At 35.6% G+C, this 24,520-nt stretch overlaps 3 protein-coding genes across 5 annotated transcripts in view; 1 reads left to right on the top strand and 2 right to left on the bottom strand.

Annotated features, from left to right (window-relative positions):
- The window catches only part of LOC126866446 (calcium uniporter protein, mitochondrial), a 76,974-nt gene extending 62,014 nt beyond the window's left edge, over positions 1 to 14,960 (bottom strand). The window contains exon 1 of the mRNA XM_050620035.1: positions 14,679 to 14,960. Coding sequence (XP_050475992.1) covers positions 14,679 to 14,783 — 105 coding nt within the window. The 5' untranslated portion in view covers positions 14,784 to 14,960. The remainder of the gene's footprint in view (positions 1 to 14,678) is intronic.
- A 254-nt stretch (positions 14,961 to 15,214) lies between these two features.
- Positions 15,215 to 18,099, top strand: LOC126866813 (uncharacterized). Its single transcript, XM_050620771.1, has 3 exons — positions 15,215 to 15,227; positions 15,586 to 16,346; positions 16,444 to 18,099. The coding sequence occupies exons 1-3, from the start codon at positions 15,215 to 15,217 to the stop codon at positions 17,107 to 17,109; spliced, it is 1,440 nt and encodes a 479-aa protein (XP_050476728.1). The 3' UTR covers positions 17,110 to 18,099.
- Positions 18,100 to 19,384: 1,285 nt separating this feature from the next.
- The window catches only part of LOC126866438 (bifunctional heparan sulfate N-deacetylase/N-sulfotransferase), a 365,667-nt gene continuing 360,531 nt past the window's right edge, over positions 19,385 to 24,520 (bottom strand). For all 3 annotated transcript variants that reach the window (XM_050620010.1, XM_050620012.1, XM_050620011.1), the window contains 8 exons: positions 23,564 to 23,907; positions 22,607 to 22,895; positions 21,827 to 21,955; positions 21,582 to 21,764; positions 21,269 to 21,489; positions 20,874 to 21,152; positions 20,278 to 20,575; positions 19,385 to 20,188 (listed from right to left, as the gene is read on the bottom strand). In XM_050620010.1, coding sequence (XP_050475967.1) covers positions 20,078 to 20,188; positions 20,278 to 20,575; positions 20,874 to 21,152; positions 21,269 to 21,489; positions 21,582 to 21,764; positions 21,827 to 21,955; positions 22,607 to 22,895; positions 23,564 to 23,907 — 1,854 coding nt within the window. In that variant the 3' untranslated portion in view covers positions 19,385 to 20,077. The remainder of the gene's footprint in view (positions 20,189 to 20,277; positions 20,576 to 20,873; positions 21,153 to 21,268; positions 21,490 to 21,581; positions 21,765 to 21,826; positions 21,956 to 22,606; positions 22,896 to 23,563; positions 23,908 to 24,520) is intronic.

Below are 24,520 nucleotides of genomic sequence, written 5' to 3'. Positions count from 1 at the left end.
CGCGTATACTCATTAAAGAAGATCTCGAACACCAAGGAAATGGTTTATCCGCCTTGGGTCGTCGAGGCAGATTTTTCAGGCACTTTGACATCGTTCGTCTCGTATAATGGTAGTGGAAAATCACAGATATACACTCCATACACATGAGATCATCAAGCAGTCTATTACCTATGGTACGGACTTCGAGAAGTGCTTTGTCACGATAAAAATCGTCGATCGTATCGAGATGCACAGAAGGTTGTTTATAAAACTCGAGTTGGAACAGACGAGACGACGGTGAAAAGAGAGATAAATCGCGCTGCATCTCGCGATCAAATTTTAAAGAAATCGTTACTCGTTCTCTGTCGAATGACTATTGGCACGATCGATAGAGGAATAATTGTCAAAGGTACGGTTTGCCGATGATAAATCGCGATGTACAGGCGAATAATATGATTTAGGTTATACGGAGTTCTATTCGGTTGGAATGTCTCGAATAGGATATTTATCTCACTTGTACGGTATCGAGGTGTTTTGGTGGACGAGTATAAAAGCCATGTAGTAAGAGATAAATGTTTGTTTGGAAGTTGGATCCTGATCACTGATCAATGGACGTTGATCAACCGCGATATAAAAAAAATGCGATACGTGACTGTACTGTACGAACTAATCTTTTCTTTTTTTCGTTTTTGTAAAATGTATAGGGAACCTGTTTCACAGTGCGGAAAATCTAGTTTACTTTTTACAATGGACCATTTAATTCTAGTCCATACTGTGAGCCAAATACTAGATTAAACTATCGACTTCAAATCTGTTTTTGAAGATAACGTGGTAAATCATGAAATATACGATGTATTGAAATTTGTCAAAGAATCAAAGATATTTAAAGAAATAATACACCGTGACATCTGTTTGTTGTTAATAACCATGCATTTAGTTGATAGGGCAGTAATCTTTAAATAAGTGACAAAATATATCATTTTCATTGATGTACTGGTAAAAATTTTCTCCTTTACAAAAAGTGGAGAGAAAAGAAAATAAAGTTTTCTATTAATATGTAGAAATTATGATCGTTGAAAGATATGTAGGACTTTCTCGTACGGACTTTCGTTTAATTAAATCAATTAGTTCTGCGAAAGTGACTTTACGACATGTACTATTCCTTCAATTTTTAAAAAAAGTATCCAGTAATTACCATTCGAAGAGTTTGTTATCATTTTGTCTATCGAAGAGTTAGTTATCATTTTGTCAATCGAGAAATCATCATTTTGTCAACCGAAGAATTTTATATCCGTTAGTCTGTCAGTCAATTGTCAAAATCGAATAAGATTTGAATAAATAATTACATATTGTTAATTTACTTTCGAACAACTTTTGCCAGTTGCATTAAACGTCAGTTAGCGCTACCTTCTCGTCAGCAACTAAATAGAACGCAACAATAATAATATAAATAATATAAAAATAATTAAATGTCGCCACTGAAATGAATTTCGTGCAATTTTCCAGATGAAGGCAAAATAATTTCAATACTGGCATCTGCAATGAATATACTTCCACGGATATTGTAAAAAAAGAATTACGAATAGCATTTCTACTCCCAAATTCGGTTTACTACCCTTTGAGTTAGTAATGTTTCAAGAGGAAGCAGTTAATTCATAAAACAGAATTTAACGAACTGGATGATCAACACGTGTCCTAATGGACGGCTTTTAATGATACGATTCAATCACGCCTAAATTACTGTTATAAATATTATGTCACGTTACTCTATACATTGTTATATTTCCTTTTATCGTACCCCATCGCTTTACTTAGCTTTCCGATATTTAATATATTGTACGAAATGTTATAAAAGTTTATGGCTGCTATTGCCAGTTACGTGAAATATTTATGTCAACAAGATTTCGCGTGATAAGCAATTTATAAGTGATGTTTATGGAGAAAGTAAGTTAGGTTTGTAGAAGAAGATAAAAATTATAGAAAGTTGAAATATATTTTTCTCAATTACGCGAGAAAGTCATTTTGTGACAAAAATTCTAGCAAACGGATGGAACGAATCGTGTAGTTTTGATAAAATTTCTCATAAAAATTGACATTTTGTCGCAGAGAATGTAGTTTAGTGGATAAAACTAGAAATTTGTAACAAAATAATTTTTAGATTTGTAAGTTTAATAAATCTTCATGCATTCTGTCTTCTTCTGTATTGTTACGTTGTCAGTTTCAATCTCGCACGACTTAAAATTTTCATATATGTCGTTACTACGTTTGATTAACGACCTTTTTACTTGTTACGTGCTATATTAAGAAAAGCAATGAATATATCTTTCATCCAATTATGTCAAAAAAAAAAAAAAAAAATAATACTACACGAATATAAATGCAGCATTAACGTGAAAATAAAATACAATAAATTATTAAATCTAAAACTAAATATAGAACAAAGCCATAAATATCAGTAAATTGCAGCGCATTATCACAGAAAAATCGTTTGTTGTAGCAACCTATCGCTCAACTTCCTGAAATGTAGCGGTTGTTGCCCGTATAAGATTCGCAGTATCGTAGCACAAGTTCATTTCCCGCTTTGACTTCCTATCATACTGATCGAGAAATTAATCAGAGTAGTTGTGACACATGAATAGGGTGAATAGCAGATATCAGATAGAACCCTTCGCTGATCGATAGCCTTTGTCCAACCTATTCGCACTCCACAATATTCTACAACTCGGAACAAAATATAATGCGATCGAATGGAACCTTTAACGATTTACTGCAGTTATATGATTTATTATTAACGAATATAGAATATTTTATTTTATTTTTAAATTAGTATAGAGTCGCGATAAAACTTCCAGATGTGAAGGAAGCAAAAATTTATTTAATACTAAAATATCTAATATTGGATATTCTGATAACGATGATATTTTATCTAATACGGAAATAAAACTGGGATGTTTATCTTCTACTATAATCTATTGAAAATGAAAAGCAATGACGGTAGAAGTTTAACTTTGATTTTACATTCAACTAAAAATGAGATCTTCCCCTTAAAGAATGAAATTTATTTTGCTGATATAGTAGACGCTATCAATTTTCAAATGGTAATCTTTAACTAACAGTCGCGTGAAAGGTAAAATGGTTATTCAGGATGTTGATTTGAAGAGTGTTCGTGATAACACACATCTAGTTATTCGGAGAGTTCTAAATTGCACAGTTTAATATAACCAGAACGCGAACTAAATTTCACAAATTTGTTATGCAAAAGTTACGGAATTAGAAATTGAAACAGAAATAAACTAAAACGCAAACGAAGGTGATGAAATTCTCAAAACGTTATAAACAGAGGATTACGTAAGAAAATGCTTTTCCTAAGGTAAATTGATAAATCTGAAATTCATTCAGATCTGTGATAATTAAAAAATAATAATTTTATTCTTCTTACGAATTTATATTTATATGATAATTAACATTTTTTTTACAAATAAGTTCAATATATTCAAAAATATTCGCTATTTAAAAAAGATGTCTTGTATAAAACGTTTAAAAAATGTTTACAATTCTATGAATATAATGCTGTCTGTTTTCGACACGAAAATTTTACCTCTTGAATCATAAATTCGTCAGAGACACGACAAATGCATTCGAAACATATTGTACTCGTGCAATGTTCGTTTCACGAGCTTCACGGTTCCATCATTTCTAGAATTCCATAAATTTCGCAATTTAACGAATGAAACAATACTAATCAATATTTGGTAAAGGGAACAATTAATATCGCAACATTGCTCCACGATTATTAATCGATAAAATATTGCACGCCATCCAGGCTCCACCCAGTTTGCATACTGTTTTGCACGAAGCTGCAAAGTCAGCGAAAGGATTTATGCAGGCTTCACCATCGTCTTATGTCATTACCATTAAGGCAAGACAAGCAGAGGATTCATGATCGTAATTCCATGAAATTTACGGGGTGTAGATAATGGAGTGGTCGCTTTTAATGGCCTATAATTCCTAACAAAATCGATGAGGCCAATACCTGTAGACCAGAGAACATAACGTCGAAGAAGCGAGAGTCATAATACAATGCATAAAGTTAAGATCGAACAGTTGTTACAACCCTCTTAGAAGTGATCAACCAATGGTGGCTACAGTAATCGATAAAAATGTTGAACTTTGAACTAAATCATAGTAGCAGCAACAAAGTATTTATCTCTGTAAAACTTTGATAAAGAAGTCATTTTCCCTTAATGCAACTATCACAGCCTAGTTTGAAAACTGCTGCCTCGTTTAATAACGTTGGGAACTTTGAGCAGGAACTGTTCCTCTAAACTTCTCTCCATCTAGGCTTCTGTTCCTCTATCCAGAAACAGGTTTCATTTACGACAATATTCGGGTGCTTTACGTTCTACGTTTTTCGTCTATCTTTTATCTTGATTAAAAAGATTCCTGTACACTATCTCGTCTTACATTGTACCAAATTTCGCTGCTGCCAGGCCACACTCATCATTTTTAACCGAATTTTAAAATTTTTTAACCGAATCGATCTTTCCCAAACGATATAATACTCAATTTACAGTTTCAACCGATCCTCTGATTCCAAGCAATTAATTTAAAAAAATATATATATACGTATACACCATGGTATCTATTTTTGTTACGACCGTTCGCAGAGAGACGCGGTCGCGAGGAAAACGCGTCAGCGAGAGTCGTAAATTCTCGCTACGATTCGGTGAATCGACGCCGCGAAATAGTCGTTCCCCTGTTTCGGTTAAGATAACAGAGGTGGTTAAATGAATATGACACAGTAAAGTAAGTTATATTTCACCGTTTATTCCAACAACTTATAACGAAGGCAGTTACGCTGGTGCGTATGTACGAGATGAGTGAGTGACTGATCTACGGGTGTGTATACCCGGTGGAAGGATGTTGACCGTTCGAAGGATGTAAAATCAGTACTGTCTTGGGAGACGATGCTGTGTCGGAGGAAAGCTAAGGATGGGTGTGTCTAGCGCACGGGACCATCGGATTTGTTGGTGCCGATGTTAGTTAAGAGAGTGAGGGAATAGGCTTCGTTGTTAATTGGTTAAACGAAGGGTCTTAACCGCCCTCGAGAGAAAGTGGTTAGTGGGAGGAAAGTTGCAGCGTACGTGAGAAAAACTAACCTTCCCTTATCCAGCCGTGGTAGACAATAGTCTTTAGAAATTCTTCGGAAATAGACGTTTGTTTGGTTTGAAGGACCTTTACTAGGAAATCTATGAGATTTATGGAAGGTACTTGAGGCTATTGAGGGTACGCAGTGAGTATCCGAAGACATCTGGTTGCCATCTTGCTCGCGGTATGTGGCCTCGGCTAGGTAGAGTGTTACGCGACGTAACAATTTTGTACCTAACTTTTAAATTAAAACTTTGAGTTCTAGTTCCAGTAGGTTAGTAAGCTAGAATCTTTCTACAAAGAAGAACAAAGAAAAATAAGCAAATATGATGGGTGTAAGCCATAAAAAAATTTGCCTATAGAAGCCTGTGTAGATGGAGTCGAAAGAATAAAGCTCGTGTCAATATAGATAAGAGTCATTGAAGCAGCCACAGAGAGAGCGAGAAAGAAAGAGGGTGCTTTTCTCTGGGTCGAGAGAATGTGCAGTGGAACAGATCGATGTCCATGGCGCCTGCCGCAGACTCTGCAGTCTGTATTACTGTATCCTAGTGTATACAATTCCGTAACTGCTAGGTATAGGAATGTTCACTGTAGCGCGGATATACTAATGTCAGTGTCTAGATAGCTGTTTATGTTATAGGGGTTATATGCTCGATGAGATAATCGATTCTTCCGAGTAATTAATCGTTACATCAACATGTTCTCTTAGTCGACATTCGTGGAATGAATATAGGTTTTACAACGGGACGAAGGAAAATCATTTTATTTGATCGAACGAAAATTGGATATTGCATTGACGAACGAATGTTATTCGTATTTTCTTTTTATTTTTATGCTTCAACAACGTAACAAATCCAGAGAATGGATCGATACATTCTCGTATGCGTTTTAAAAGAAATATTTTATTCGATTGATAAAAAAGTGGATATTGGATAGGTGGAAAGACGATAAGTCGTATTTTCCTCTTATTTCTAAGTTTGAATAACGCGTCGGAAGCAAGGAAAATGAGGCAGCAGCAGATTCGTATTCGTTCGAAGGAAAGCTTGAAGTATTCATTCAATTGGTTTAAAATTTGATATTAGATCGACGATGGGATATTAAATTGTATTTTCTTTTTACCTTTGAGCTCCATTAACGTCGGGAATAGACAGAAAGGATCAATACGTTTGTAAGCATTCTAAAGAAAATTACTATGTAGAGGTGACAGAGTTTGCCAAGGTGACTGTTCAATTATCCAATTCTCTTCGATTCTAACATACGAAACATTCTGTATATTCTACTGTATCACTTAATTTAACAGATATATGTTGACGTATATATTGTGCTGGCTACAAAAAATATAAAAATACAGATAAATCATAAGCAGTTCTTGAAACTAGGATTGATGGATATAAGTTAATTAATAGCAGAATGTAATCTATATCTGAAGAAGGCAATCATGCTTCGAAAGTTTTAAAAACATAATCATTATTCATTTTTTATTTTGTTCGAGAATCATCGACGAGATTAATCGAAAATTAATCTTTCACTGTACAGCTTTTAATATGCACATAATAAATAATATCTTGAATAATATATTTGCAGGTAAATTCATTGTGGTTTATAATAATCATTCAAAAATGCATTTGTCCCGTGAATTAAACATGCTCTGGGAAATTATTCGCTATTTGGGTTGGTTAATCAATAACATAAACTCATTAATACTGATTTAAACACGTTTATACATATGACATAGCCTCTGGTATTTCAAATTCATGAGATACAAAACAATCACTGACTCATCATTATCTAATCTAATATTTGTTGACACACGGGAATTCTAATAAAAAATAAATTTTATCTAGCAATTTATCAAGCAATGATGTAAGAATCTGATGACGAGTTGGTCTCTTTCCCAAACGAAGAAACGCTTGGCTACCTACTAGTATTTGCTAAACTAAATTGGACTGAAAAGTTTGCACACTTTAAAAGACCAGTTCGAAGAGCTAATTTTGATGGAATAAGAAATTAACACTTTTTTCTCAATCAATTTCAAGATAATTTGGACTACTAGATTAGATTTAAATTAGGATACTTGATTTCGAAAAATATCATTTGTATATAAGTTTAAAGTGAAGCATTCTAAATTTAAATGTCTTCGCTAAAATTATTATAGATTATCTGGAAGCAAATAACAATATACGTGTCAAGCTTTGATATTTTTGATTAGCATTGTATAATTACGCTCAAATGATTATTCATTAATTGCGTTCTATGAGTGATAGTTTTATTTATCATATATTAGCGATTTCATCTACAAGGTATTTTTATTCTTCCTAAAAGAATCTTGGAAATAATTCTTCAAAGTAACATAAATTAACAGCAGACGTTGAAAACGTAGTTGGCAAACTTTTTCAATAAAACAGGTGCCAAGATGCCTGCTACATTTGCTGTTCTAACAATATATTCTTAGTGTTATAGATATTTCTCAAAAATACCATAGTATTTCAACAGATTTAAGGTTTACAATAAAGGAACGCTATACGTACCTTCAGGTTATTATGCAAAAGGTACTTAAATGCGTGGTTTAAATACTGCAGATTAAAAATTATGAAACCGTGAACCAAACGTTGCAAACTAAACATTTCGAAATTACGAACGAATTCATGAACTAAATGTCTAAACTATATGTTACGGAACTGTAAACATAAAATTTCATAATAATTCATATAAAGTGCATATGTAAAGTTGTATGATATGAAGACGCGTATTAGAATGTTTTATTTCTTTGAATTTCCTCAACCCTCCAATAAAAAAAAAGATAAAAAATTCCAGTAATGGAAACTGTCTACAACAACGAATACTTTCTGCCGCTCACATCTCGACAGAATCATGATTACTCTAAAGTGAGTGATCTTAGGGCTTTGTTGTCGGCTTAACCAACGCAAAGACTGCACGAGAGTCCTTTCCTTTTACATGAATCGTTTTCTCGGTTACAAAACGGTCCACTCGACATCATTTCTCAGCGTCGGAATCATGTCGTTCTGTCTAAAAGAGTTGTACTAACTAACTGGATTTTGAGGAATCGCTGAGCCAGAGTCACTTTTTGTCGAGATATATCCTCGAATTTAATCGGTTCAAGAATTTCTTACGCTTCGTCGTGGCAATTTACTGCGTTTCGCGGTAATTAACATCGTGGAAGTTTTCTCGGTAATTGTTTACATAGAGGTATACGTCAACGATTTCGATGACCTCGAAGTATGTTGTTAACGTCGTCAATCTCAACAACTTTTTCCTATAAATGTCACCGTTGCTCGGCTTTACTGTTCGAGATACATGTAAGAAATTTAAATTAAATTTACTTTCCGTTACACCATATTTTGGGTTAGGCGGATATATCTTTATGTAAGCTACTTTAAACCTGACTCATTGGTGTTAATCATGTGTCATATAAATAAAAAAGGATAAATCAATTATTATTATTGTTGGTTACAGATAAGATTAGGGTTAAAATTAATATTAATATAATGAATATGTATATTTTAATAAATAGCTCATTCATATGCTCTTTATTATTTTTTATCGATAGTGATTGATTTTTCGTGCAATTAATTTTATTCAACTCCTAAAAATAGCATTTTAGAAAAATATACATTAAAGAAAGAAGCGTTAAAGCGTTCAAATGCGACGAAGGTATTAGAAGTTATTGCGAAATTTTACTTTGATGAAATTGGTGTTGTTTAGTTTCTAATGTGTTTTATTATAAATAAACATAATGCGCTGTTAACTTGCTACATAATACCGTTCCGTGTCGCCCTATTTTATGGACTAACCGATAAGAGTCATTATTCTAATCTAAGCGTAGTGATTAGCTTATCACCAACACCCACGCGAATATCTAAAAAGGGATCTTTCACGAATATGTTCTATCCACTCTATTAAAATTTAATGGAGACTTAAGAGAATTTTTGTTCTTGAACGGTGAATTAAGAAACGAATCACACACTATACGACTACTATATCTTGTAATGAAATAGTGCAGAGTTTGAGCTCGATTACCTAGCAACCCATTATCGTCAAAAGAAAAAAGATATACACGATAGAATTCTACAGTTTTGATCAGAAAGGATAATATTAAGATTCCAAATATCAAAATTCAATAACATCATTAATTAATAAATTATTATACAAGAGATTTTTTTAATTTTAATTTCTTTCGTCTTTAATTTAAAAAAATACGGTAATTAAATTCTTCTAAAAATTTCAATTTAGACCTAAACTTTTCGGAATTTTACCTTTGACTGTCATTCGAGTGAAATGCTGAAAATACAGAACAGGAGATTTTAGGTTTCAATAATCGATCAACATTCGCGTTTCAGTGTCAGTAGCACTCGAGATATGGTCATGGAATTCGTCACGTTCGCAAACGTTTACGCATTAACGTGAGTCAACAACTTTATGCAAATCTATGTCAGATTAACGACCTGACAATTCCGAGAATGCTTTTTGCTTCACTATATCCGTTATATGCACATTTCTTCCGCGCTATGAAACAACAGTTTGGACGACTCATCACACAGGAGAGTGATTTTCAATCCTTCGATACTACCAACGTTCCAGATAGTAGATGAAAAAGCACTTACTGATGGTATTAGACCTTTCACATACTATATTTTAAAATAGGTATCGTTCCATAAATTCCTATTAATTTTATGATACATTTACTGGAATCCGGAATTTTCCAGTCGAGGGAGTGTCAATTTCAGAAATATAGAGGGCTTACTCGAAAATATTTTACAAGTAGATAGAAAGGAATTCTTTATACAAAAATAAATGAAGAATAAGTTAATTTTAAGAACTTGTTGCGTAGTACGTATCCACTTACAAGATCGAAATATTCCCCTTAGGTCTTTTTCAATTCGATAAGTCATAAAAATTATGCAAACGATGTATTCGTGCAAAATATGCTATTATTATATTATCATTCAACGTATCTTAACTACGTCAAGATTTAAGTACATATGAATAATCGATTTTCTCAGTAAACAGCCCTTTAATTTATTTTTGCATAAGAAATAATCTTCCATCTGCATGTACAATGTTTTCAATTCCACTCAACCTATCTAATCAAATTGAAATAATATTAATCGAAGTACAAGTACAATTTGTATCTTCGTTACTAAATACGCTTTCAACCACGCAACGAAACGGTGAATATAGAAACTAATTAAGGAATATGAAATGAAGGGTTCGAGTGATTAATCGATGGAAACTTTCCTGCATTTTGCATGAATAACGGGGGAACAAGTTGAATCGATACAGACTTGAGAAACAAATTCGCAAACAAAGTTACAGTTAAGCAGAGAGAAGGGTCTATTATTCGAACCCTTGCTCCAATAAATGGAATCAGCTCTTTGGGTGACTGGTAGTGAGAATATTTCACGATCGTATCGGTCCATTGATGGAAGCTTTCAGATAACTCAACGAAGCAGCAGACAGACGGGGACGATGGAGAGTTCTCGTTTACGAGAGTTACTCTTGATTATATGAAATGAATCACACATCGTGTTGGATGCTGTGAATACATCAGTCTGCGCAATGCTCGTAGCTGTACGGATAAATTAGAGTATCGTGCCTTAGCGAATAAATTTTAATGGAAGTGCGTCAATGCCACTTCTGTTGCGTCCCGCAAATCTGTGATAAGAATATCTTGTCCGATGACTCGATATAAATGTCAAAAATCATGTGAACGCGATGCACGGCACACATCCCAGGTTACAGTAATAATTTCGAACGCAAGTTGTGGAAGAATAGGGTAAGAAAATACCTATACCGTGATATCTAGAAATGCTCTAATTTTAAATAATTTAATTATCTTCTTTCCCTTCAAATTATTATAAAAAAGATAAACGTTTTTAATACAGATGTGGCAGTATGAATAGATCCTAAAGTTTATTTGCTTTTTTCAACGTAAAAAGATGGAAAAGAAAAGAAAATACTGTGTGAATAAATTCATAGATACTTCTAACTGGTATTTTGGAGTATTTTTACGCAAATCCACATTTTTTCCTCCTTTTTTTTGGTAATATAATAAAATGAGAAGAGTGGAACCTCGGAAATTCGGAAGAAAATTGTTTTATGTACCAAGTGTTATAGAAAGCACCATACTTTGCATATTTTTCCATAATATGTGCATTCTGTACAACTTTGCACTTTCAAATTTCCTATAAATGCATAAAAATCCGCAGTCTATCTCTTCCACTTTTCAAAACGAAATTTTTGCTTTCGAACTCTATACGTGGTTTTACTGTAAAATGCGCCGAAGTTGCTGATCGATCACATCATAAAAATTGCCAGAGTTCAAAGAATTAAAGTACGTAAAGATTTGAATCATCATCTCTATTTATCAGAATTTTTACCTTCTTTACATATTACTCGCTCAATATTCAATAGCTATGACAAGACAGAGAATATTTACATATTTGTAATCCACGATTCGCCGTTAATAGTTCGTGTGAGTTCGTTTTCGTCGTGAGTCAAGATAAATATATTTCCGGAATTTAAGAGGATGTCGAAGATATTCTAAGCTGCGGCGGGCAGTTTATAGTTAACCATTGTGACGAATTCATGGCGTCACAACGTACGCTAAGTATTATGTAACGGCGCTACGGTGTGCATTATAGTGTTGCAACGATTCCTTTGATCACATTCAAGCTATGCACGACTTAATACGATCAAAAACCCGATGTAATTAATTTATTGATCTATAAATGAAGTCTACGGAACTTACATTAGCTTGATACAGTGATAAAATGAAATTAGGAAACATTTAATCAACCGATTTGTAGTACCTACTATTATGTATTGCATAGTGCAGTAATATTACTATCTACTCTAGTATTATCGCATTATCTAATGGCACTATCAATAGTGAATCGTATTATATACTCTGATCGCTATTAAGCATCAATTATGTGACTAATGTACTCGATGTATACATTTAGATACTATTCATGTAATACCTGAATTTGCAATTCACTCAACGATTGATTCTATGAATTAAAGTTACAAATTAGAAAAATTCCAAATTTTTTCTCTTTTAATATCAATGTTTATTTAAGTATAAAAGTGGAAATCTGTCTGTCTGTTTGTCTCTCTCTTTTCCTCTAAATTGAGTTTTCACTGGAAGTTATTTAAATGATTGTTGCATTTATATTTTCCACTCTAGGATAGTCTCAGAGGAACATAGCAATTTCTTTTAAAAACGGTTATGATCCCATAAAACAAATGGACCGCTACAGACTCATCAAAGATACTTTTATTAAAGCAAGAATCATATGCACATAAATGTTCCCATAACATTTCTTACTTTCTGCATGAGCTGTCGTTTATTATCTTAAAGAGAATAAGCCCGTTCCATATCAGATCGAATTGTAAGCCTCCTTAATGGTCCATTATCAAATATCCTCTGTCCCACCCTATATGTAATAATCATGCTGACATAAACCTTATTTTGATGTTCGACGAAGATGAATGTATAAAGAAGTGTCATACCTCAGGCCCTAAACTTTTGAGGTTCTCATCATCGACATATACAAATCACGCCACTCTTTGCTATTTCACTATAACTACAAAATTCTGAATTATAAATGCTTTTATATAACATGAAATAATAAAAAATTTTGAAGATGAATTTATTTCTCTTCATATTATAGAAAACTACAATATATAAAATTATTGATGCATATATAATATACATATAACATATATATAAAACTATTGACTTTTCCTAAATTTCTGAATTCCATGTAATACGTGCATGTGTGCGTATACATATCTTTAATTTTGTATTGTACAACTGTGTTATACAAATTTTAAATATTTGCAACTTTTGTAATAAAAAATTTAGGATATTGGTCTGATCTGGTAATCCAATGTCTTCTAATTTAATACTGTTCCACGACGGTCAAATTTCCAAATAAGATAAAATCGTCGGTTTTATCCGATTCGTAGAATAAAAGCCCGCAAGCGTTTCTGAATCATGTATTATACGAGACAACAAAGGTGTGGTTTTCCAATTCCTATATATATAAAAAGAAAAGAAAAACGAAATTGCAATTTATTTATTAAAAAATTCAAAATAACGGTCAGCTATATACAATATCAAATTGCAATGAAGCACAATTGAATTATTTGTTTCAACTGAAAATTTTCTTGTTTTTTGGGTACAGCAAAAGTATAGTCCATCGCAACAGTGCATCACATATCCGTACCTGTGTTTATCCGTCCTTCCAGTATTTACCCGGACAAATAACCCGCGAGCAACGTTCGAAGAAAGCTAATTTTCCGTTTCGACATTAATCGTCGACTGATAAGAAACTAAATTGCATCTCTAACTGATCCAATTAAATTGGTAATGGAATGATGCACGACGAAATTCGATTACGAAAACATCCTTTTGACGCAACGAATGTGACGATAAGTTTAATAGCGGGATTCCACGAACGCAGCCGGTAACTAGCATTATTTATTTTAATTAATGTCGACGTATTGCAGACACAGCTTGCGCAAGAATGTGGCGTATGGACCACATGGAAGCATATATCAGTTTTTCGAATGAACCTATTGTAAGAAAGTCGTAATGAAAACGGTGAAAGAGTCAAGCGTCATGTGACATTTGAACCGCATGATGTATATCTAAATTGGTCTCCGTTCTTTATTACGTATGAGGAATAATTCAATCTCTAACGGCGTTCCGTCGTCATATCAGTCACTAACGTAATAGTAAACAGCTGGAGGGAACGTGAATTTACACGTGCACCATGCGTCATACTTTCCACGTAATACTATCGTAATAATGACATATCCTCGTGACATGGTATTTCGCCAGAACTATCCTTACTAACGAAGAGCTGAAGTTTGTACTGACACGATATACGTAAATATGCACAACGATATATATATATACTTGAGTGTAAATACATAATGCAAGGGGAGAAAGTAGCCTCTATCCGTGTATTTTATTAAAAATCCGAGAAAGTGCACAGAAATGGAAAATGTATTCAAGTCTTGCAAGTGTGTATCAAATTTCCATGAAAAATTAGAAAGTGATCATTTCGGTTACTCTGGCAGTTCTAGAGTATCAAAAACAGTACAATGGACCCTTGCGCCCCACATGGTATCCATATTTGATAAGCACAGTGGGGAATACATGTTTATGTATGCACCGTGGATAGTACCGGTAGAATTTTGCAGGCTCAATTTAACTCGTGTCCGGTGCTAAACGACAGACAAGTTTCACCGATGTATATATTTGGGAGCCTGTTGCTCGATCATTGAAAAATGCTCTCATAATATGATACATATGACGCATAGTGAAAGACTGCAGCGAAAAAAGAGAAAGCATACGTAGTAGCATAATCTTAAAACGTAATATAAATTTATACAGAAACGTTGTTGCTTTTAACCGAGCAAGATATGTAATATTGACAGAACATAAACGTCGTTATCACACATTATATTACACTACATATGTAAGCCTATAGATAATAACAATGTATGTCAACACTCACGTTCCGGTAGCTTTTTGTTGTGACCAGAGTGGAGGAAACACTCAGCACGCGGGACACTTCATACCATTTGACAACGCACAGAGCACGGCAGCTTACCGTAGCCATCTTATTCGTATCGTCCGCGAAAAACAGAGCACTGCGTGAACGAATACTGTGAAATCGTTCTTTTTCACGAATCACTTAACACCGAACACTGATAAACGAACAACCGACTTCAAGCGACTACCTGCGACGATCGGGCGGCATCGCTTGCCGGCTCGTCCCTGCGGCCCAAGACCACGACCTTGCGACGACCAATAGCGTGACATGCGCGAATCGCACTTCGTTACTTACCATTGGTTCACTAACCTCCGACCAATCAGCGCTTCGCGTACCCATCTGCGCGGTATATATTGAATATTCAAATCGCGGATTTTATTTCTATTGACAATATTTGTATGTTGAAATGATTTTAGTAATAAATAAATATTTGTTAATATATAATGGCTATTGTGTTGGCTATATAAACTAACCTAAAAGTTATATCTCTAAGTATAATGATTCCAAACAGTATTTGCACATATCCTTATTTTCCAATGAAGCTTTCCATACCCTTATCAGGCTTCAGATATCATTTTCACAGCATTAAATTTTTGTAGTCGTGTGAAAGTAAATACCATTAAATGTTAATGCCCAATTAATTAGTATGTAGATGATGCAGTAAATATAATCGTATCGAGTCTTGATCGATCGATAGTGACCTACAATATGAAAAATACGTGCGCGCGGCAACTCAAACGACAACGATCAGATTGCGTCCAGTCGGTATTAAACTTTGAAATTTATTTTAACCTTGCTAAATTTATAACTCTCGTTTTGTATCTCGAGCGACAGAGAATCGTGTCCCAAGTGAATTTATAGCTTTTAGTATTTCGACAATGTAATCACATTGATTTCGATCGATACTTTCTTACCGAGGTTATGTCTGCTATTTATCCAGATGATTTTAACTATACTTACTACGATTACTCTTTTCGGTTCAGGAATGACGACTTAATCTCAACCACTTCCTCGTGGCGGAGTTTTGCTCGTATTATTCTCGTTATCTTACTACGAATTGGTTTTGTTCTTATACACATTGGTAGCGTACCAGTCAACAACGTCAATTTGATTCTATTACAAAACATCATTGACTTTTGTTGGGTAACGATAGTCTATGCACTTGTTGGAATTGTCATCGCCTACACAGGCGACATAAAAGGTTTGCTTGGCGAAGGACACTGGATCGGTGACGAAATCGTCGATAAGGATGAAATTATAATCGGCTGGTCAGCCGTATCAATTGCTGCTGCAATTTTAACTTGTGGAATCGTGGGTCGGACGCATACCATCGGTTACCTTATCATAGGATTTTTGTTGGCTGGATTGGTGCAACCGTTTCTAATTCATTGGATTTGGACGCCACAAGGATGGATACGAACAAACGTATTATTGCAGCAGGAGGTGTATTTCCACGATTATGGCGGCTCCGCAGTTGTTCACCTTGTGGGTGGATTGTCAGGATTCATAGGTTGCCTGACTCTTGGTCGAAGGATACTTCGTCTAGATGCTATAGATGACGCGAGCATCGCTGTTGGTTCCGCGGGAACTGTTTTTGCTGGTCAATTATTCGTGTTCATTGGTCTACAGGTAACATTATTGAGATATAAACTTTTTAAAATTTATTTCGAAACTTGTATGAAAATGATACGAATTATTACATATATTATATTTTGATTGGGTTTAGAGTCTCGGTATGTTGAATATTCAAGCACTAAGATTCGAAGTGAAAGCCAAAACACAGAAAAATATTTTTGTCAACAATTTACTGGCCGCGAGTTCGTGCAGTCTGCTCGTTGTGGCTTTCCATTTCTTTATTCCTCGTGAAGAATTTAATCACTGGACTGTAATGAGATGTGTGCAAGCTACTGTAGCCGGTCTGGTGGTAATATCTGCTGGACTGGATATTTACTCTCCGATGATGGCAATTGGTTTGGGCACGACCGGAAGCATTATCTTTTATTTGGTCTCAAGGCAAGTGTTTAATAGTGCGCTTGAAGATTATTGTAACATCGTAGCTATTCACTTGGTCTGTGCTATTTTGGGAAGTTTTCTCGTTCCTCTTTTCTGTATCAATGAACATGATGAAGTAAAGATGATTTTGTTAAACTTTATGTGGCAACTGATCTGTTTAGTCACAATAATTGCTTTCGTTGCAATTACTATGATTCTTGCCTTCGGTACCTTACACCACTCGGGCTTGTTGAGAAACAGATCGGAATATTTGAATCATTTAAGAGCGAATGTAGCTGAAGGTAGGACTCGGAGGAAATCACTCCTGGAGAGATTATTCCGTGCCGACAGAGATCCCGTTTATCTTCAACCGGGAACAAGTTCCGGTGAACCATTATGAACAAATTCTGGAGTTTCTAGGTATTAAAAATAATGTATTAACGAAGAATATCACGGACCATGTGAAACAAATGTTTAAATGATTGATTTATATACAATGAATTTTTGTACCGATTGATCGAATTATATATCGATTAGAACAAAGAAAAGGAAATTTTATTGTAGTTTAAGTAGAGAGTTATAGAAGACTCGGTATCAAAGATTTTTAACTTTTGTTTTATTAGAACTTACGGACTATTCATACAGTTATTACAGTATTTTACAATAGAATAATTTTAAGTTAAATAATTAAAGGTTCTATTAAAGTCGTACACATATTCTACACGCGTCTTTCTTTATTCGTACAATGACAGCTTTTCTCTTTTTTTGCACAGCAGTCTGTTAGAACACCTACAAAACGTTACCCTTCGCGCGTTGATTGGTATAATTTGCAATTCAAATGCGCGCGTAATTTAATATTAGCAATATTTTATCGCTGGTTAAATATTAGACTGGCTCGCACAATATTAAATATGAAGATAATTATAAATCATTAAACGATCTGAATACTAATTGCCTAACAATTATAATTTTAACAGTAGTGTTTAATAGGAAAAATTAAGGGAACTTCATAAATTATAATCTTATTTCCGGTAATCTTGTTTAAAGAAACATTTTTAATGTACCTAAACTGCTAAACCAACGATGAAGTAGTGCTAATTACCGAAGGACCTTTTAAATATTCGTACTCGTATAATGAATTCCCCTATGATTTTTTCCGATTTCGGTTTGTCACATATTATTGTCAGCTGGCAGAAATCGGACAATTTTTGCCACCGCCATACCGAACAAAATTGATTAATATTGACTCTAGAGATTCGACGCTGCGATTGGTACAATAATACAATTGTATATACAACACTGGTAAAATGGCACGATTTGACAAAACAGATCAATCGCTTAGTATTAATATCGTTATCTTTAACTATTATTATATTAACAATAAACTTTGTACATGATTCGTTAAACGTCACGCGACACAGTTTAACGGCAGTATAAAAATGAAAACAAAATATACAAGGGGTAACATGACACTGATAAGGTAGTATGAAAAAATATAGAACGTTCGTCATTGATACGTGGCTTTTTTAAAAGTGCATTTCCACGGAGAATGACCTCATAATATTGAAATTGCTCGTGTTGGGCCAGATGTATGTTTCATAGTGTTCATCGTCTTTCTTTTTCAAGACGATCAGACAATTATATTTCTCAATAAATATTCATAATCGTGCTTCTTATTTAAGTAATAAGAATTTTCTAAAAAGAGATATGTTTGTTGAAATTTTTAGACCGATAGGAATATCAATATTGAAAGAATACTAGAAAAGTAGCATATCAAAGACTGTTGAATGAAAATCAATGAATTAGATCTATTGATAGAAGTAATAAGTAATTACTACATCGTACGATTAACAGAGATGATCATAACTGATATGCTTGTAACAAACCATTATCATCATTAAGACTATCTTGTGAATAAGACGATTTTATTCACAGCAGTGCATTCTGGTTTCCACGACATACAATTCGCTATAATACGCCAGGTATTAAAGTTTCCAAAAATCTTTACGATTTTCTTCAACAACGAATAATTCTTTTATTTTGGAACATAGAATCATCATTAAATCAGAATATGTTTGTGTGCCTTAAACGTGACCAGTTATTGCGAATAGGCAGTTTATCACTTCTCCACATAACATCATCGTTCGCTGAGAATGAGCAACCACCATTCTCGAAATAGTTTCTTTCTTTCCTCCTTTAAATTTTATTTTATTAACTCATTATAGTATACCTACGATCACATCAAAACAGTACGATACATAAATGTACAAACGGACGCGATCACACATCTTTCATCGACCTTTCCATCGGCGGTACCAAGAATAGTATTGTCAAAATATACATAGAATCATCATTATAATTTTTTTCTTGCTTTTTTTCATTTTTTCTTCATTTTTTTTAATACGCTTACACAACGAGAATTAATGTACATCGTGTCTCTGAGAGGGTAAGTGGGCGGGAAGAAAGTTCAAAGTCCCCAAAATATCTCACACTCGCAGAAACGATCCTGCAATTAGTACCAGAAGTAAAGGACTGACGGATCGTCGATCAAAACATCAACGTACTCAATCTATCCACATTGATCATTTTCATGAGGAAATAAATCTCTTCAAACATTGCAACGATCTGGACAGACGTCTCACAGAAGTCAAGTATCGCCTTTTTCCAAAATACCGTTCTTTTCTTTTTTTTTTTTTGGTCGCTTTTAATTTCATTCGTTAAAGCATTCTCTGGCCTTCTTCTCTTTACTACTCAAGTTTCAAGAAAGTTATTATCCTCGACTCGACAACTTGTTCGTGATTATCATTACGCAAATCTAAAATGTGCGTTTGTTTGTGGTCTTTTGATTTATTAAAATATTGTCGACTTCACAGAGTCGAAGAGAAACACGTTGTACTAAGATCGAAGACAACTTTAACTTGGGTATAAACGAAGAGTTCTTTTTTTTTGTTCTTGAATTCATCTTTAGTAGTAAAGATTAGAACGAAAGCGTCCAATCCTAATAGACGGATGATGGCACCAGCGATCGGGCTGTATTCTCCTAATAACCATGTTTTCTACGACGCAACAACGATGACAATAATAATATAACGTTAATAATAGTGCTATTGGCTTAACAACGATCGACAGTCACGGTCGTGTTCACCGTGAAACCGTTTAGTGACTAGTTTCGCAGGCTCCCCACCGATCTTAGGCCAAACCACTGGGATAGGCCACTTGAATGGTCCTTCCGTCGAGGATTTGGTGTCCAGTGGAATATAATCGAATGTACAATTATTTTACAGATCTTCAGCTAGTAACCGGTGAATTTCGTTCACCGTTGAGATAAACAGTTCAGAAACGGTGTCGTTTCATATAATCGACGTTTGCTAGGTCATCACCGTGTCGCTGAGATCTTCCTTCAGCCATTGTGGGATCGTTCTCAGCCCGAGCCGTTTTAATAATTTCACTAGGGCCGTATTATGGGATAGATAATACCTCTGTGAACAAACGAACGACAGATTCAAGAAATCATTCTTTTATATTACTCTTGTCCGCTTTCAATGTTTCCCAATTTGCTATACAGTACCTGTAATAATTTGTACGATTTATCCTCCATCGGAGGATACTGACGGCCTTTGCTCTTGCCGAGGCATTTCGTCCGATCCTCGTTGGTAACTTGACAAAAGAATCCCTTCTTTGGGTCGTACCTCAAGTGAGATGAGTAATTGAAAGCGGGCGTGATCTTGAGGAATCTTTGTAGCTCGTGTAACGTCTCCACGGGATTTTGACGGAGCTGCTCCCCGTCTATGATGTGCAATTGCTGAGGCGGATAGTAGGAAAGCCATCTTTCCAGATGCTGGGCGTATTTCCCGGGATTTAAACATCTGTAACAGACTCAAGCGAATGATACTTGCCGCATTTGTCTTCCCGCGCACAATTAATATTCTACCGCAGACATACAGTCCAGATAGTCTACACGCAGGTCGAACTGCATTAGCAATTTAGATCTTCGCTCGTCTACACCCCGTACGGCTATTACGTGGCCGGATAATGTTATTATTTGCATTCAACTATTCAAGAACTTTTAACGACTCGTTATTCAAGCTCGAGCAAGCACTAGGGGCTCTCGTGCTCGTAACAAACAGAAATTTATTCGTGCGCTTGCACAATGTTGCAACCTACCTATTTCTGAGATCGCGTAGAGGTTTCGGTGCGGTATCGCTCGCAGTGATAACCGAGTGAAAGGAATAATTATTCGCTACAGGATCGCCGTGGACCCTCGTGTGCTGGTACCACGAATAGGCACGCCTGGCTGGCGAAAGCAGTATAGTGATTAACTTTGCTCTCGGTAGAAGCGCATGAGCTCTGCGCGGCACCAATTCACCGTCGAAATAGGTCGCGGATTTTTCGAACAGATACCGTGAACTCTCGTTTTTCGACGCTGGAAAGAAGCTCATATACCTGAAGAGAAAATAGAACGATAAGTTAAGAGCAGATTAATTAACGAGATTCGCGTATCTCTGAAATTTTTCCTCGAAACGAGCAACCGGTTTTCGTTTTTGCTTCGTCTTACTTACCAATCGAGACCCTTGTAATAATTCTTTCCATTGAAGAACTGAATCTCCTCGAACGTGTCAGGACTCGGCAAATTGCTGCTTATCGCCGGATGAATGGACAGGAAGGTGTAGAGAGCGGTAGTGCCAGTTTTTTGGGGACCAATTACCAGGAACCTCGGTAGCTGATCGCAGGTTTTATTCCTCGACCAGATCTTTTGATGCCTTATGTCGTCGCAGGGATTCTTTAATATAAATGAGAGTTTTTATAAACGCCTCGTTACTACGACTACCAATTATCATAACTATAACACAGTTTCACATAGCAGCAACTTACGCCCCACACAGGATCAGATTCTTCGGGATACAACTGAAAATATCTCTCTGCGAGTTGAAGAGGTGGGGCGCTGGATAATCTCAAGTTCGTCCAACATTGAATAAATTTAATCACCGATTCGAAAGTGTATAGCGCCAGACGATCGTTCCCATAATTCGACATGTGCGTCATAAAAATATTGATCTAAAAGAGAACAGTGGAAGTGCAAAGCATATTTTGGAAAAAGTAGATATTGGATTACTTACAGGATTGTGAACGATGGTCTGGAACAATTCACCACCCTGTATCGATTTATCCAGTTTGTCCCTTCCGCCCGGATATCTATCGATGAAGATCGTGTGTGTGAAAAGGCCACAGGTTTGCCTCGGTAGGACCTTGCACAGAAACAAAGGAAAGAGATCGTCACGCGTTTCCCTTTATCGTTGATTTCGTCGCGATTTATAAGAATCGTACGCCCCAGGGAAATCAATTTTTTATTCCTCTTTATCTGCTCGACTGGTTGTTTAAGCCCTAAGCGAAAGAATCTACGAAACAAAGGATGTTTTGCTGGCAGCTTTATCGCGCGTCGATCCATCGATTTTTGTCTTCAATGCTCATCCGTGAACTAGCCTGTTCTCTAAGGCCAACAGTCGCGCAAGTTTCGACAAAAAGTCAATCTACAAAGCACGAAACTACGAAACTACCGATTCATTCGATCACGAATTCGTTTATTGCTTTTGCATAGTTTCCCAGTCGGTTGCCGACTGTTAACGTCAAACAATTGGCATGTTCAATGTTCGAGCTATGTGGGAAAAACAAAGAGAAAAAATTGTTTAACTCGCTAGCTGGTTTGTTCGAACTATATTGATTGGTGAAATGTGCTTATGTACTATATAGATACTGGCAACTGAAACTATTTATATTAAATTTTCTTTGTGATTAACAAAAAAAGAGAAAGTATCGGGGAGAAAAATAGTGTTTGCAGAGGGAAGTGAACTTTAATCCTTCGGAGTGGATTATTGAAATAGTGATTAGGCAAGATTTACCATTATATTACGATGAATGAAGCCTCTTCTTAATCGAGCAGGCCTCAAATGGGGATACTCTTCTGTGCTAGTGACTTTGATGCTCCATACCCTTTTCCACGCCTCGTATAGTCCTTCGTGAACCGGATAAACGCCGGAATGATGAGGACTTACGCTGTAGCCGCTTCCTGTTGGGATTCCGTGATCTTTCGCGAATTGTTTGTTCAGTGCCATGTCCAATTGTAGATGTGTTACATTCTCGTAGAGATGAGGCTGTTGATGATTCCACATGTGGGAAAACCACGTAAATCTGCAATTTAGAAACGTAAATCTCAATTTTGATAAACATTTATCAAATTCTACTAACGATCTCTATTTCATTTAAAACCACTCACTTTCAACCAAACGATACGAGTTAATATTCATATTTTCATAAAAAGAGCGAACAAGCGTGATCTATTGATTTCATCGACAATCGAAAATGTACATAATCGATCTACGAATTTAATTGCCGTCCATAGGAAAGCAATTACTGGAACAAATCGCGACAATTCGCAAACAGGTGCAACTTCCGCGGTCTGATCAACCGTGACACGTGCACGGTCTCAATACGTCAATTTGCGCCAATAGTGAATCTTTTTGCGCTCTGTTTACCACCCGATTCGCGCAACAACTCTCTGCCAATTCCATTTCCGTTTTCACTGTGCACACTGTGAAATGTATTCACGAGTCGTTCTTAATCTAACACCAGTATTCTCTAAAAAACGAAATCACTTAATCGTCGTTTCAATACAGAAAAGAATCGCAGAAATTACAGAAAAGAAGAAATAAGTCTTTTACATTACGATTAATTGGATTTACGAGCAATAGTTTCCCTATTTATGGATTCGTCACTGTGTGAAAGGCGCATAAATGTTAGAAAATATCTCGTTTAAATACTAGTAACTTGAAAAGAAAATATACAAAAATAATACATACCTGTCTACGTTCTCCAGAAGCATATCGTCCCCCAGATTCTCTTCCGCGGAGCCGTGATGGAAGTACTTCCCAGAAAACCCCAAGTTGAATTTAAACCCCGGAACCAGCGCCTGAATCCTCTGTTGAGTAGCCAGCAACGCCATTACGTCGTCCTTTCTCAGTCTAGTCCTTTTCTCACCAACGAATATGTCGTCGACGTCAACTAGTATCATCCGATTCAAGCTGAGGCTCAACTGTCCATGAGACAGATAGGATAGTGAGTCGAGTAGCAGCAAATTGTGCAGCCAGAATCGTAATCCTCCGCCGAAAAAGACCCTCTGAATCCCGTCGTATCTGCCGTGATCCTGTGTAATGAAAATCCAATGTGGGTCCGTTAAGGCTTATCGCGTTTAGGCTTATCATACTGTACCGTCACTCTGATCTCTGTCGTTTAGCGGGCGAAGTCGGATTTTTTCTTTTTTTTCTATTTGTTAAAGAGAGGATGGGGGTTTGAGAATTAAACGAGCCAGCACGAAGTACCTCGTTTACGGAGAGCAAGCTGATAAAGCGAAGCCTGGTATTTAATATCGATCAAATTCCTTGGGTAATTCTGGCGCGTAAAAAAGACACGATGAGTGGCGATTAAAAAAAGAGGGAGAAAAACATATGGAAAAGGGGGAAGAGAGGAAGATTTCGAGAGGAAGTTAAGGTTCGATTTTTAAGCGCATTTCCGAAGTTAAACGGGTTATGCTATGGGAGAACGGGGAACGCTAATCTTCTTTTAATCGCTTTCAACAGCGATATATTCGATTCGAATAGCAATTGTATCGTCTGCCGATCGTTATTCCGAATGGGACTTTATATTTTATGAGGTGTTAAGGTAACCCCGTTTGTTTGAAACAGAGGTTTTTCGTCGCAAGATAACGGGTGTTTAACTCTATGAAAGTTGCAATCGATCTGACAAAAACGAAATTTGCA

Source organism: Bombus huntii, chromosome 6 (assembly GCF_024542735.1).
Source record: "Bombus huntii isolate Logan2020A chromosome 6, iyBomHunt1.1, whole genome shotgun sequence".
Classification (NCBI taxonomy): Eukaryota; Metazoa; Arthropoda; class Insecta; order Hymenoptera; family Apidae; genus Bombus; species Bombus huntii.
The sequence above is the reverse complement of the archived record's forward strand: the minus strand, read 5'-3'. Positions and strand labels throughout refer to the sequence as shown.

Bases quoted from the DNA above. Each gene is read 5' to 3' on its own strand.
- LOC126866813 (XM_050620771.1), top strand. The intron at 16,347-16,443 runs GTAACATTATTG...GATTGGGTTTAG, and splicing joins TCGTGTTCATTGGTCTACAG to AGTCTCGGTATGTTGAATAT.